Source organism: Somniosus microcephalus, unplaced genomic scaffold (assembly GCF_052327205.1).
Source record: "Somniosus microcephalus isolate GS21.2 unplaced genomic scaffold, FLI_Smic_1.0 unresolved_chr9, whole genome shotgun sequence".
NCBI classification, from domain to species: Eukaryota; Metazoa; Chordata; class Chondrichthyes; order Squaliformes; family Somniosidae; genus Somniosus; species Somniosus microcephalus.
In genome coordinates, this window is record NW_028225187.1 from 11,727,813 (window position 1) to 11,741,834 (window position 14,022).

The 14,022-nt window shown below is 47.0% G+C and overlaps 1 protein-coding gene across 2 annotated transcripts in view; it reads left to right on the forward strand.

Annotated features, from left to right (window-relative positions):
• LOC147084778 (NACHT, LRR and PYD domains-containing protein 3-like) overlaps positions 1-14,022 on the forward strand; it is a 113,520-nt gene that overhangs the window by 43,399 nt on the left and 56,099 nt on the right. For both annotated transcript variants that reach the window (XM_085979498.1, XM_085979499.1), the window contains exons 4-5: positions 9,437-9,532; positions 11,838-12,004. In XM_085979498.1, coding sequence (XP_085835624.1) covers positions 9,469-9,532; positions 11,838-12,004 — 231 coding nt within the window. In that variant the 5' untranslated portion in view covers positions 9,437-9,468. The remainder of the gene's footprint in view (positions 1-9,436; positions 9,533-11,837; positions 12,005-14,022) is intronic.

Genomic DNA, 14,022 nt, shown 5'->3' on the forward strand with positions numbered 1-14,022 from the left:
CTCAGAGACACACTCGTCCTGGAGATGGACTGGTGAGAAAGGTCAGAGAGAGTCCCATTGACTCAGATACACACTGGTCCTGGAGATGGACTGGGGAGAAAGGTCAGAGAGAGTCCCTTTGACGCAGATACACATGGGTCCTGGAGATGGACTGGGGAGAAAGGTCAGAGAGAATCCCATTGACTCAGATACACACTGGTCCTGGAGATAGACTGGGGGGAAAGGTCAGAGAGAGTCCCATTGACTCAGACACACACTGGTCCTGGAGATGGACTGGGGAGAAAGGTCAGAAACACTGATCCTGGAGATGGACTGGGGAGAAAGGTCAGAGAGAGTCCCATTGACTCAGATACACACTGGCCCTGGAGATGGATTGGGGAGAAAGGTCAGAGAGCGTCCCATTGACTCAGATACACACTGGTCCTGGAGATGGGCTGGGGAGAAAGGTCAGAGAGAGTCTCATTGACTCAGGTACACTCTGGTCTTGGGGACAGTACATACAGGTTACAAAGTGAGGCAGGTATTGGTGAGAATGAGGCTGGTAATGTCTGACCACCGAGCACAATTATCCAGCATGAGGCTGTGCAATGGGATGTGAAGTGAGACCTGTTTCTGTCTCTGAACACACAGTCACACTGAATCTTGTGTATGTTTTAAAGTAAAGGGGTTTGATCTAAGAGGTGACTCTGGAGCAGAGCCCAGCAGATGGACACGTGTCTGTTTGTTAGTTGGGACTGCACTCACACTGACACCTTCAGATCTCAGTGTTAAAATAGTTCAGATCTGGTGACAAATCGAGGGGAAAGATTGAACAGGCAATCTAATTAAAGTCAATTCATTGAACAGGATTCAGAGACAAACTTATAGCCTGTGACCAGCAGATATGGAGTATTGTCAGATAGTGAATGCTGAGCACAGCGTTATTACGTAAGGAGCAGGTGTAGGCCACACAGCCCCTAGAGCCTGTTCCACCATTCAATAAGATCATGGCTGATCATCGACCTCAACTCCACCCTCCCGCCCGATCTCCATATCCCTTGATTCCCCTAGAGTCCAAAAATCTATCTATCTCAGACTTGAATGTACTCAATGACTCAGCATTCACAGCCCTCTGGGCAGAGAATTCCAAAGAGTCACAACACTCTGAGTGAAGAAATTCCTCCTCACCTCAGTCTTTAATGGCCGACCACTTATCCTGAGACTATGCCCCCTAGTTCTAGAAACTCCAGCCAGGGGGAGCAACCTCGCAGCATCAACCCTGTCAATCCCCTTCAGAATCTTATATGTTTCAATGAGATCACCACTCATTCTTCAAATCTCCCGAGAGTATAGGCCCATTCTACACAATCTCCCCTCATAGGACAACCCTCTCATCCCAGGAATCAATCTAGTGAACCTTCGTTGCACCGCCTCCAAGGCAAGTATATCCTTCCTTAGATAAGGAGACCAAAACTGTGCACAGTACTCCAGGTGTGGTCTCACCAAGGTCCTGTACAATTGCAGCAAGACTTCCTTACTCTTGTACTCCAGGCCCCTTGCGATAAAGGCTGACATACCATTGCCTTCCTTATGCTTGCTCTACCTGCATGCTAGCTTTCTGTGTTTCTTGCATGAGGACACCCAAACCTCTCTGATCACCAACATTAGAAAGTTTCTCACCATTTAAAAACTATTGTGCTTTTCTATTCTTCCTCACGTTTCCCTACATTATACTGCATCTGCCACCTGACTGCCCACGCAATTAGTCTCTCTATATCCCTTTGCAGACTCTGTGGTCCCCTCGCAGCTTACTGTCCCACCTAGATTTGTATCGTCAGCAAACTTGGATACATTACACTCGGTCCCTTCATCTAGGTCATTAATGTAGATTGTAAATAGCTGAGGCCCCAGCACTGATCCTTGTGGCACCTCACTAGTTACAGCCTGCCAAACTGAAAAAGATCCGTTTATCCCTACTCTCTGTTTTCTGACCGTTAACGAATCCTCTATCCATGCTGCTTTATTACCCCCAACCCCATGGGCCCTAATCTTGTGTAGTAACCTTTTATGTGGCGCCTTATTGAATGCCTTTTGGAAATCCAAATATACTACATCCACTGGTTCCCCTTTATCTACCCTGCTAGTTACATCCTCAAAAAACTCTAATTTGTCAAACATGATTTCCCTTTCATAAAACCATGTTGACTCTGCCTAATCATGTTATGATTTTTCTAAGTGCCCTGATACAACTTCCTTAACAATGGATTCCAGCATTTTCTGAATGACTGATGTCAGGCTAACTGGCCTGTAGTTTCCTTCTTTCTCTCTCCCTCCTTTCTTGAATAGCGGTGTTACATTTGCAACCTTCCAATCCACTGGGACCGTTCTAGAATCTGGGGAATTTTGGAAAATCGATACCAATCTATCCACTATCTCTTTGGCCACCTCTTTTAGAACCCTAGGATGTAGGCCGTCAGGTCCAGGGGATTTGTCTGCTTTTAGCCCCATTAGTTTATCTAGTACTTTTTCTCTACTTATATTAATTACGTTAAGTTCCTCACCCTTGGTTCCCCATCATTATTGGTATGCTTTTTGTGTCCTCTACTGTGAAGATAGATACAAAGTTTGTATTTGTTTAATGTTTCTGCCATTTCCTTTTTCCCCTTAATAATTTCTCCTGTCTCAGCCTCTAAGAGACCAATGTATACTTTTACTACTCTCTTCCTTTTTACATACTTGTAGAGGCTCTTACAATCTGCTTTTATATTTCTTGCTAGTTTTCTCTCATTCTATTTTTTCCCTTATTAATTTTTTGGTCAATCTTTGCTGGTTTTTGAATCTCTCCCAATCCTTAGGCTTACTATTATTCTTTGCAACATTATAAGCTTCTTCTTTCAATCTAATGCTATCCCTAACTTCTTTAGTTAGGGCGGGGGGATGGGCCAGTGGGTGTGATGGGCGGAGACCTGGGCCAGTGTTGGGGGGTGTGGAGTGCGGGTGCGGAGGGAGCGGGTATGTGGGCCAGTGAGGTGGTGGGGGGCTGGGCCAGTGTGGGGGGGGGGTTGCAGTGTTGGGCCAGAGGGGGCAGTGGGGACCTGGGCCAGTGAGGTGGCTGGTATCTGGGCCAGTGAAGTGGTGGGTATCTGGGCCAGTGAGGTGGCGGGGGGCTGGGTCAGTGGAGGGGGCCTGTATTTGAGCCAGTGAGATGGTGGGGGCTGGGCCAGTGTGTGTGGGGGGCGGAGGCCTGGGCCAGTGTGGGAGGCTGCGGAGTTCTGGGCCTTAGGGGGCGGGTATCTGGGCCGGAGGTGGTGGCTATCTGGGCCAGTGAGGTGGCGGGTGGTGGGCCAGTGGGTGTGGGGGGCGGAGGACTGGGCCTGTGTGGGGGATGTGGAATGCTGGGCCAAAGGGGGCGGGTATCTGGGCCAGTGTGGTGGTGGGGGGCTGAGCCAGTTTGGGGGAGGGGGCGCTGTGCCCGTGGGGTGACGGAGGAACAACATCACTTGAATTGTACAGGGTCGGTCAGAAGGTAAGTTCCATGTTGCTGAGCCTCACTGCAAGTAAAATATGCTTTGACTGAGGTGTTTGATAGAAACATAGAAGAAAGGAGCAGGAGTAGGCCATTTGGCGCCTCGAGTCTGCTCCGCCATTCAATGAGATCATGGCTGATCAACCAAATTCAGTACCCTGTCCCTGCTTTCTCCGCATATCCCTTGATCCCTTTAGCCTTAAGAAATATATTTAACTCCTTCTTGAATATATTTAATGAATTGGCCTCAACTGCTTTGTGTGGCAGGGAATTCCACAAGTTCACCACTCTCTGGGTGAAGAAATTCCTCCTCATCTCAGTCCTAAATGGCTAACCCCTTATCCTTAGACTGTGACCCCTGGTTCTGGACTCCCCGACCACCAGAAACATCCTTCCTGCATCTAGTCTGTCTAGTCCTGTTAGAATTTTATACGTTTCAATGTGTCCTCCTTTGTGAAGACAGAACCAAAGTATGTATTTAATTGGTCTGCCATTTCTTTGTTCCACATTATAAATGCATGAGGGAGAAAGGAATCTAAGTTTATGCTGATGGGGTTGGATGAAGAGCGCTGGCAGCAGGCTCGTGTGGAACATAAAGTGGCACAGACCACTTGGGCTGAATAGTTTGTTTCTCTGCTGTTAATTCCATGTAAAACAGGAGGTGACGATGCTGCATTTTCTGAGACAGTTTGGTATAAAGAGAACATCAGAAGCTTTGCTCTAATTCTGTAGCCTGCAACAAGCAAACTCCTCCGGTGGAACTGAGAGATTCCAGTCGCCCAGCCAGAGCACGTGGAATATTCTGTAAAAGTGAACTGAGTTTAACTGTTTCTTAAACATTGAATCACAAATAAGGTTTGTGTATTTCACAGAGGAGGGTTTAATCAGAGACTCGTCCCATTTGGCACGTGGGTGAAGAGTTAGGCAGGTACATCTCCATCTCCAGCCTCCCTTTCCTCAATGTTTTGCCGCCTCCCGAATTTCTGCCCATCTTTTTCACAGCCTCATGTTTGAAGCTCTCCAATCGGGTTTCTGCACCTGCCACAGCACTGAAATGACAGTAACCAAAGTCCCAATCGACACAATCTGAGACTGTGACCGTGGTAAACCATCCCTCCTCATTCTTCACGACCTCTGCCGTCTTTGACACGGTCGAGCACAACATCTTCCAACGCCTCACCCCCATTGTCCAGCTCAGTGGGACTGCCCTCAATTGGTTCCTCTTTTACCCATCCAGTCGTAGCCAGAGAATCACCATCAATGGCTTCTCTTCCCGCTCCCACACTGTCCCCTCTGGAGTCCCCCGTGGATCTATCCTCGCCCCCTTCTATTTCTCATCTACGTGCTACCCCTTGGAGACAGCCAAAGACAAGTGGTTAACTTTCACATGTACCCTGACGACACTCTGCTCCACATCGCCACCAGCTCTCTCGAACCCGCCACTGACTCTGCTTTCTCACGCTGCTTGTCCGACATCCATCTGTGATGAGCTACACGTTTCTCCAATTAAACTTTGTGAAGACCAAAGACATGGTCTTTGGCCCCTGCCAGGAATTCTGTTGCCTCCCCATCCCAATCAGAGTCTCAGATTTAAACAGACTTTTTGCACGTGATATCAAGAAATGTCTGACTGCATTGGATACAGCAAAGGATATGGGCCCCGACAACATCCCAGCTATCGTACTGAAGACTTGTGCTCCAGAACTAGTCGCGCTCTAGCCAAGCTGTTCCAGTACAGCCACAACACTTGCATCTATCCGACCATGTGGAAAACTGCCCAGGTACGTCCTGTCCACAAAAAGCAGGACAAATCCAACCAGGCCAATTACTGCTCCATCAGTCTACCCTCAATGATCAGCAAAGTGATGGAAGGTGTCGTCGACAGTGCTATCTTGCGGCACTTAGTCACCAATAACCTGCTCAATGATGTCCAGTTTGGGTTCCACCAGGACCACTCGGCTCCCGAGCTCATTACAGCCTTGGTCCAAACATGGACAAAGGAGCTGAATTCCAGAGGTGAGGGGAGAGTGACTGCCGTTGATATCAAGGCAGCATTTGACCAACTGTGGCATCAAGGAGCCCTAGTAAAACTGAAGTCAATGGGAATCGGGGGGAGCACACCACTGGCTGTAGTCATACCTAGCACAAAGGAAGATGGTTGTGGTGGTTGAAGGTCAATCATCAGAGCCCCAGGATATCGAGGCAGGAGTTCCTCAGGGCAATATCCTAGGCCCAACCATCTTCAGCTGCTTCATCAACGTCCTTCCCTCCAACATAAGGTCAGAAATGGGGATGTTCGCTGTTGACTGCACAGTGCTCAGCGCCATTCACAACTCCTCAGATAATGAAGCAGGCCATGCCCGCATGCAACAAGACCTGGCCGACGTTCAGGCTTGGGCTGATAAGTGGCAGGTAATGTTCGCACCACAGAAGTGCCAGGCAATGACTATCTCCGACAAGTGAGAGTCTAAACGACTCCCCTTGACATTCAATGGAATTTTCATCACCGAATCCCCCACCATCAACATCCTGGGGTTCACCATTGACCAGAAACTTAACTGGACAAGCCACATAAATACTGTGGCAACAAGAGCAGGTCAGAAGCTGGGTATTCTGCAGCGAATATCTCACCACCTGACTCCCCAAAGCCTTTCCACCATCTACAAAGCACAAGTAAGGAGTGTGATGGAATATTCTCCACTTGCCTGGATGAGTGCAGCTGCAACAACACTCAAGAAGCTCAACACCATCCAGGATAAAGCAGCCCGCTTGATTGACACCCCATCCACCACCTTAAACATTCACTCCCTCCACCACCGGCGTACCGTGGCTGCAGTGTGTACCATCTACAAGATGCACTGCAGCAACTCGCCAAGGCTTCTTCGGCAGCACCTCCCAAACCCGCGACCTCTTCCACATAGAAGGACAAGGGCAGCAGGCGCATGGGAACTCCACCACCTCCAAGTTCCCCTCCAAGTCACACACCATCCTGTCTTAAAAGTATATCGCTGATCCTTCATCGTCACTGGGTCAAAATCCTGGAACTCCCTCCCTGACGGCACTGTGGGAGTACCTTCACCACACGGACTGCAGCGGTTCACGAAGGCGGCTCACCATCACCTCCTCAAGGACAAGTAGTGATGGTCAATAAATGCTGGCCTTGCCAGTGACGCCAGATGCCATTAACGAATAAAAAAACAGTTTTATGGAATGGATAATGGAGACATAGAACATGGAAAAGGATGCCAGATGAGACTATCGAATGCCGTTGGAAGGTGAATGATGGATAAGGAAGGGTTACACACCATGGTCACAGTTTGCGACGGTTCAGGGCAAATTAGAGTTGCATAGAAACTGCAGCAGAGAAACAGTCCATTCACCTCAAGTGGTCTATGCTGTGTTTATACTCCACAGGAGCCTCCTCCTACTCTAATTACATCATGACACTGTATCCACATATACATTCGAGAGCGTTAGACTCGCGACACCAATATTAATAAACATTCAGAAAGCCGGAGAACCCGTCCTCCTGGAGTGGATTGAGCGAGTTTGTCGCACTCCCCTCACTTCAGAAAGAAATGAGGTCATTCACGTTGGACCTAAAAAGGATTGATCAGAGAATTTTCTAAATGGTTAGAAGTTAGGAACTGTGGATGAACAGAGAGAACTAGGGGTCCATGTAAAATTAACCGCAGAGCTCAGCCGTTCAGGGGTGATGTTAGAAAGCATTTCTTCAGACACAGTGTAGTGGAAATCTGGAACACTCGCCCTCAAGTAGCTGTTGAGTTTCGGTCAATTGAAAATGACAAAACTGTGATTGATAGATTTATGTTCGGCAATGGTATCTGGGTTATGGAACCAAGGCGGGGAAATGGAGTTAAGATACAGCTCAGCCATGATCGAATTGAATGGAGGAACAAGCTGGAACGAATGAGTGGCCTACTCCTGTTCCTATGTTCCTGGGCCTCTATTTATAAAGCCAATGCTCCCATATACGTTTCTAAAAGCCTTCTCGCCCTGTCCTGCCACCATCAAAGATTTCTGTGTCTATACCCCAAGTTTTTCTGTTCCAGCAACCCCTTTAAATTGTACCAGTTGGTTTAAATTGCATCGCCTCATTCTTCCTTCCAAAATGCAGCATTTCACACTTCTCTGCATTAAATTTCACCTGCCATGTGTCTGCCCATTTCACCAGTGTCTCTATTTCCACCTGAAGTCTCCTGCTATCCTCCTCACGGTTTACGACTTTTCTGAGATTCGTGTCATCGACAAAATTTTAAATTATGCCTTGTATACCTAAGTCCATGTCACTGAAATAATTCAAAAAGAGCAGTGGTCCTAATACCGACCCCTGGGGACACTGTAAACTTCCCTCCAGTGTGAACAATATCGGTTCACAACTACTGTCTGTTTTCTGTCCCTTCGCCAATTTAGTATCCACGCTGCCACTGCTCCTTTAATATCATTGGCTCCAATTTTGTTAACCAGTCTATTATGAGGTACTTTATCAAACGCCTTCTGAAAGTCCATATACAGAACATCAACTGCACTACCTTCATCAACCCTCTCCTATTTCATCCATTAGCTCATTCAAGTCAGCCAGGTTTGATTTGTCTGTCGCTAATTAACCCATGTTCTTCCAAGTGACAGTTAATTTTGTTTCAGAAATGTTGTCCCGAGGAGTTTCCTCAACACAGATGTTAAGCTGAGTCGCCTGTAGTTGTTTGGTTCATCACTCTCTCCTTTTTTGAAGAGGGAAGTAACCTTTGCAGCCCTCCCGTCCTCTGGCACCTTTCCCATATCCAAAGATTGGACGATTGTGGCAGAGCGGGTGACATTTCTACTTTGAGCCTTGTCCACTGTTTTAGTACATCGTTCTAATTGATTTATATCCTGTCCAATTTCTCTACCACCTTCTCCTTTACTGTACGATTGGCAGCATCCTCTCCTTTTGTGAATGCATTGGCAAAATGTTAATTTAGTACCTCAGCCATGCCCTCTGCTTCCACAAGATGATTGCCTTTTTGGTCCTTAATCGGCCCCACCTTTACTTGGACTATTCTTTCCCTATTTATATGTATAAAAAAGGCGTTAGTGTTCCCTATTATGTTACCACTAATCATTTCTCATACATTCTCCTTGCCCCTCTGTTGCTGTTGTGTGTTTATTCCACTCGTAAGAAGTCACACAACACCAGCTTATAGTCCAACAGTTTTATTTGAAATCACAAGCTTTCGGAGCGCTGCTCCTTCGACAGGTGAAGTGGAGAGATGCATAAAGACACAGCGTATAAAGTCGGAGAATAATGTCAGATGATTACAGGTAATCTTTCTAGCTGCCATTTATCACACCTTGGCAGAGAGATAATCACAGCGATCAACGGTGTGAATGGTGTCCAAACATGTTAGTCAGGAAAACATTACATCAAAGAACAATGAGGTGGGGTCACAAGGTGTCAAATGTTGCAGATGCTGGGGTCTGTATGAAAAACAAAAAACAGGCAAAAAATCATATTTTTTTGCTGGAAATCACAGCAGGTCCGGCCGCGTCTGTGTGGAGAGAACAAGCCAACGACAACTCCACTATTGGCAGCGTTAGTGAAACAGCAACATACTGAAATTTACAAAGCCTCAAACTGGTACTGAATTAATGAATCGCTTTTACATTTCCACAGTGGGGAAAAGAAAGACGGCTGATTGATAGTTTCAATGCACGCACGAGCACGGGCACACACACAAATTGAGAATTATGATTGTAAATCAGCAGTCACATCCACCAGTTGTATATTCATGGTATTTTCTGAGATCCCAGAGCTACCAGCGGCTGTACTGATGGGGGAGGAGGGACTTGATATAATGTTAACAAGGCAATGTTCTCCTTCTCATTTTAATATTTCCATAGATCCCCCTGTTAATATTATATTTGTTACAGAGCATCAGAGCCTGGGAACACCTGTCACCAGCATGGCTGAAGGTCCAGACAGGGGAGAAGATCCAACATCTTCACCAAGAATGAGAATGGACAGAGGTAGGCTCAGAAAACTCTGTAAAATACAATTTCTGTCCCGACAAAAGGTCCAGATCTAGTGCATGAACCTGCAGCTCTCACAGGTCGAGGGAACAGGACAGGGGCTGAGTACAAAGAGGGGAGTGAGTGACCATCGAGCGGGACACCGCAGTCACAACTGTCCAATAGATACCTGGTATTGGGGACTGTAAGGTGGATAGAGACTGTGACTCAGAGGATCATAGTCACAGGTGGAGGGGCCCCCTGAGTACTGGAACTGTCCAGTAGATACCTGGTATTGGAGACTGTAAGGTGGATAGAGACAGTGACTCAGAGGAGGGTCATCCTGAGCATCAGTGGCACCAGAGAGCAGGAGGCCACCCCGAGTGTGTCGGGGTGAGAGGCAGGTGCGACACAGGATTAGGAGAATGATAATGGTGGGAGATTCTCTCGTCAGCGGAATGGACAGACTCTTCTGCAGTTCTGAGCAGGTCCCGAATGGTAAGCTGCCTCCCTGGTGCCAGAGGGAAGAAGAACCTTGAACATGTGGGGCCATCTCTGGGAAGGAAAGTAGAGCAGAAAATATCAATGGTTGGAGCCAGTTACACGGATAGAAATACGTTTATAGAGAGAATTTTTAGCCTCGGTTTAACGTCTCCTCCGAAAGACGGCACCTCCGACAGTGCAGCACTCCCACAGTACTCCACTGGAGTGTCAGCCTAGATTTATGTGCTCAAGTCCCAGTTATGAACCCACAACCTTCTGACTCAGAGGCGAGTGTGCTACCCACTGAGACACAGATGACACTCTGGGAATGAGTGAGTGGAGCAGTGGGAGGGTGAAACGGGGGCGAATGTGTTGTCCACTGAGACACAGCTGACACACTGGAATGGGTGAATGGAGCAGTGGGAGGGTGACTCGGGCGAGTGTGCTGTCCACTGAGACACAGCTGACACTCTGGGAATGGGTGAGTGGAGCAGTGGGAGGGTGACACAGGGGCAAGTGTGTTACCCACTGAGACACAGCTGACACTCTGGGAATGGATGAGTGGAGCAGTGGGAGGGTGACTCGGGCGAGTGTGCTACCCACTGAGACACAGCTGACACTCTGGGAATGGGTGAGTGGAGCAGTGGGAGGGTGACTCAGGGGCGAGTGTGCTGTCCACTGAGACACAGCTGACACTCTGGGAATGGGTGAATGGAGCAGTGGGAGGGTGATTCGGGCGAGTGCGCTGTCCACTGAGACACAGCTGACACTCTGGGAATGGGTGAGTGGAGCAGTGGGAGGGTGACTCAGGGGCGAGTGTGCTGTCCACTGAGACACAGCTGACACTCTGGGAATGGGTGAATGGAGCAGTGGGAGGGTGACTCGGGCGAGTGTGCTGTCCACTGAGACACAGCTGACACTCTGGGAATGGGTGAATGGAGCAGTGGGAGGGTGACTCAGGGGCGAGTGTGCTGTCCACTGAGACACAGCTGACACTCTGGGAATGGGTGAGTGGAGCAGTGGGAGGGTGACTCGGGCGAGTGTGCAGTCCACTGAGGCACAGCTGACACTCTGGAAATGGGTGAGTGGAGCAGTGGGAGGATATCAGCTTATATGACTGGAGGGTGAGAAATATCCGGATTTGGGGCTAGAATGCAGAATGACTAAAACTGTTGAAAGAGGAACACTTGGGTAGGGGTTTCCATGATGTTGACCTAGCGATGATGACGAATGGCGATATATGTCTAAGTCAGGTGGGTGCATGACTTGGAGTGTAAATGGGAGCCGGTGGTGTTGCCATGCACATTCTGCCTTTGTCCTCCTGGGTGATGTGATTGATTAACTATGAGACAGCAGTTAGGTTTGAACGGGACTCGGAGCAAAACGATCCTGATTATAACATTTTGAGGAGTGTGAAAATATATTTGTGGATGCCAGTATTACTAAAGGGTTCTATTTCTCTATTTCTGCCCTGGAACACTAGGATGTTCCCTGGAGCTATGTTATGATAGAATCTATATTCTATACAGCTAAGGCATAGGAAGGGCAATAGCACATTTCGCGGTGGGTTTTGCAGGCTATCGAGCAGTGGAGATGAGATAGAGCGAGGACTGTGTTGTGAGTAAACTCCTGGAATCTGTATTTGAAGGTCAAATTCGTGAACATTTATTGATACAGGGGATGATCGCGGTGGCTGGAACCGATAAGCTGTAGGCAAGTCGTGTTTGACAAAGTTCACACTGTTTTTAAGAATTGTCTACATAGATCGATGGAATGAAACACATGCGATGTATGTGGGTTTTCAGAAGGTATTTATTAATTTGGTTCTTTGTGTTCACAGATCCGAACTCCACAGTCAATAAGTTCTTCACAAAGTGCGACGATTACCAGCTGTTTCAGTTGACGAAATTCTACCGGGACAGACTGGAACAGGCGATTGAAGAGGGTGTGGAGGGACTCGGTCTCTGGTTAACAGGCGAGGACCATTTCAGTGGACAAGAGTATCACGTAAGTGGTAGGGACACAGAATGGGTTTAGATTATTCTAATATCACAGAACTGACAGAATATCCTAACATAGGAACAAAGAAATTACTCGATTGAAAAAAGATCAAGGTCTGTGTAATTCCCCTCCTCACACCTTGATAATCGAATGCTACAATGATAATAGAGTTGTTGACTAATCAATCTATCAATTAATCTACAACAGACCCAGACATGAGGTGAGGAAAACCCCAGAGGTCAAAGGTCACCTGTTCCCCTCAAGCATGCTACACTTACCACATCTCATATCTCAAATTACTCATACTGCATCCCCAAATGTGATTTTCAGAAATAAATTTACCTTTTGAAGAATCAAGGCAAACTGTTTCTGCCATCTCCCTAGGGAGCCTGTTCCCCAGATTGACCACTCGCTCACTGAAATATTGTTTCCACAGACTAGTTTTGAATTTACCCTCCAAGCGCAGGCCGTGTCCTCTGTTTCTACTTTATTGGACAAAGTCAATCAGCGAACATACCGCCTCTCAAACTTTTCTAATCCAGTGAGAACAGGCCTAATTTACACACGAGCTCCTCCTAATCCAACCCCTCCACCCTCTCGATCACTAGTTGCTGTCTTCATTAGCTGTGATAACCTTTGTACAGAGGCAAGCAGAACTGTACACCGTATTCTCAGTGCGGTCACACCAATGATTTATAAATAGCAGGATTATCTCACTATTAGCCCTCAAAAATGTTAATAAACGCCAACATCGCATTTACTTTATTCACTGCCACCGAGAATAGTTGAAACAACAAATTTTAGAATCATATTGTAATGATCATTTACATGTCATTCTAGAATGGTACACTAGGTAGAGCTGTATGTATATAAGACTAGGCTACCCACAAGGCAGTAGTCAAGATGGAGGCTGTAGAAGTCCACATGTGCTCAATAAAGTGACTATCTCGAAGCTAGCGGTTCCTAATGAAAACGACTAGTTATTAATGAACATAACAGTAGTGACCCTCTCTCCCCCCGTAGTGACTCTCTCCCAATGTATGTAATGATCAGTAACATGTAATTCTAGAATGGTACACTAGGTGGAGCTGTATGTTTAGTGTTGGCTACCCACGATGCAGCAGTCAAGATGGATGCTGTACACTAGTCCACATGGCTGAATAAATGACTAGCTCAAGCTAGCTGATCATAATGAAAACGTCTATATATCTATGAACATAACACATATAATGTTACAGAACATGAACCTGAAAAATAGGGAAGGAATTAATAAAACAGCAAATATTGTGAATCTGAAACAATGATACGAAGAGGTGAAAATACCCAGCGGATCCGTCAGTACCTGTACAAATGACAGGGGCACGGTTCGGTATAACTCTTGAGTGGATGGAAAGCAAAAGGGAAACGGTTTTATTGGGACTGGGAAAAGGAGAGACCGGAGACAATTGACAGGAGTTAGAGGGAAGGCAATGAAGGGAGTGACCAGGAAACTACTTCATACTAAATCGGGGAAAGGTTAGATGAAACAAAAAACATCCCTTGTGGATTAAACAAATGGTATTTAAAAAACACAGGAGCTCAAATGATGTAAATGCAAAAGACACAAACCGGGAAAACAACCCAGAAATAACTGTGGATGGAAAAGTCAGGCCGTTCCTTCCTGGATACTGCTTTCTCCTCCCTTAGTCACGGAGTCTAATTCCCAACCTCCTGCTCACTACCCATTACCGCTAATACCCCACCTAGTTGAATCCCAACCTCCTGCTCACTACGCATTACCGCTAATATCCCACCTAGTCTAATCCCAACCTCCTGCTCACCGCCCATTACCGCTAATATCCCACCTAGTCTAATCCCAACCTCCTGCTCACCACCCATTACCGTTAATATCCCACCTAGTCTAATCCCAACCTCCTGCTCATTGCCCATTACTGTTAATATCCCACCTAGTCTAATCCCAACATCCTGCTCACTACCCATTACTGTTAATATCCCACCTAGTCTAATCCCAACCTCCTGCTCAC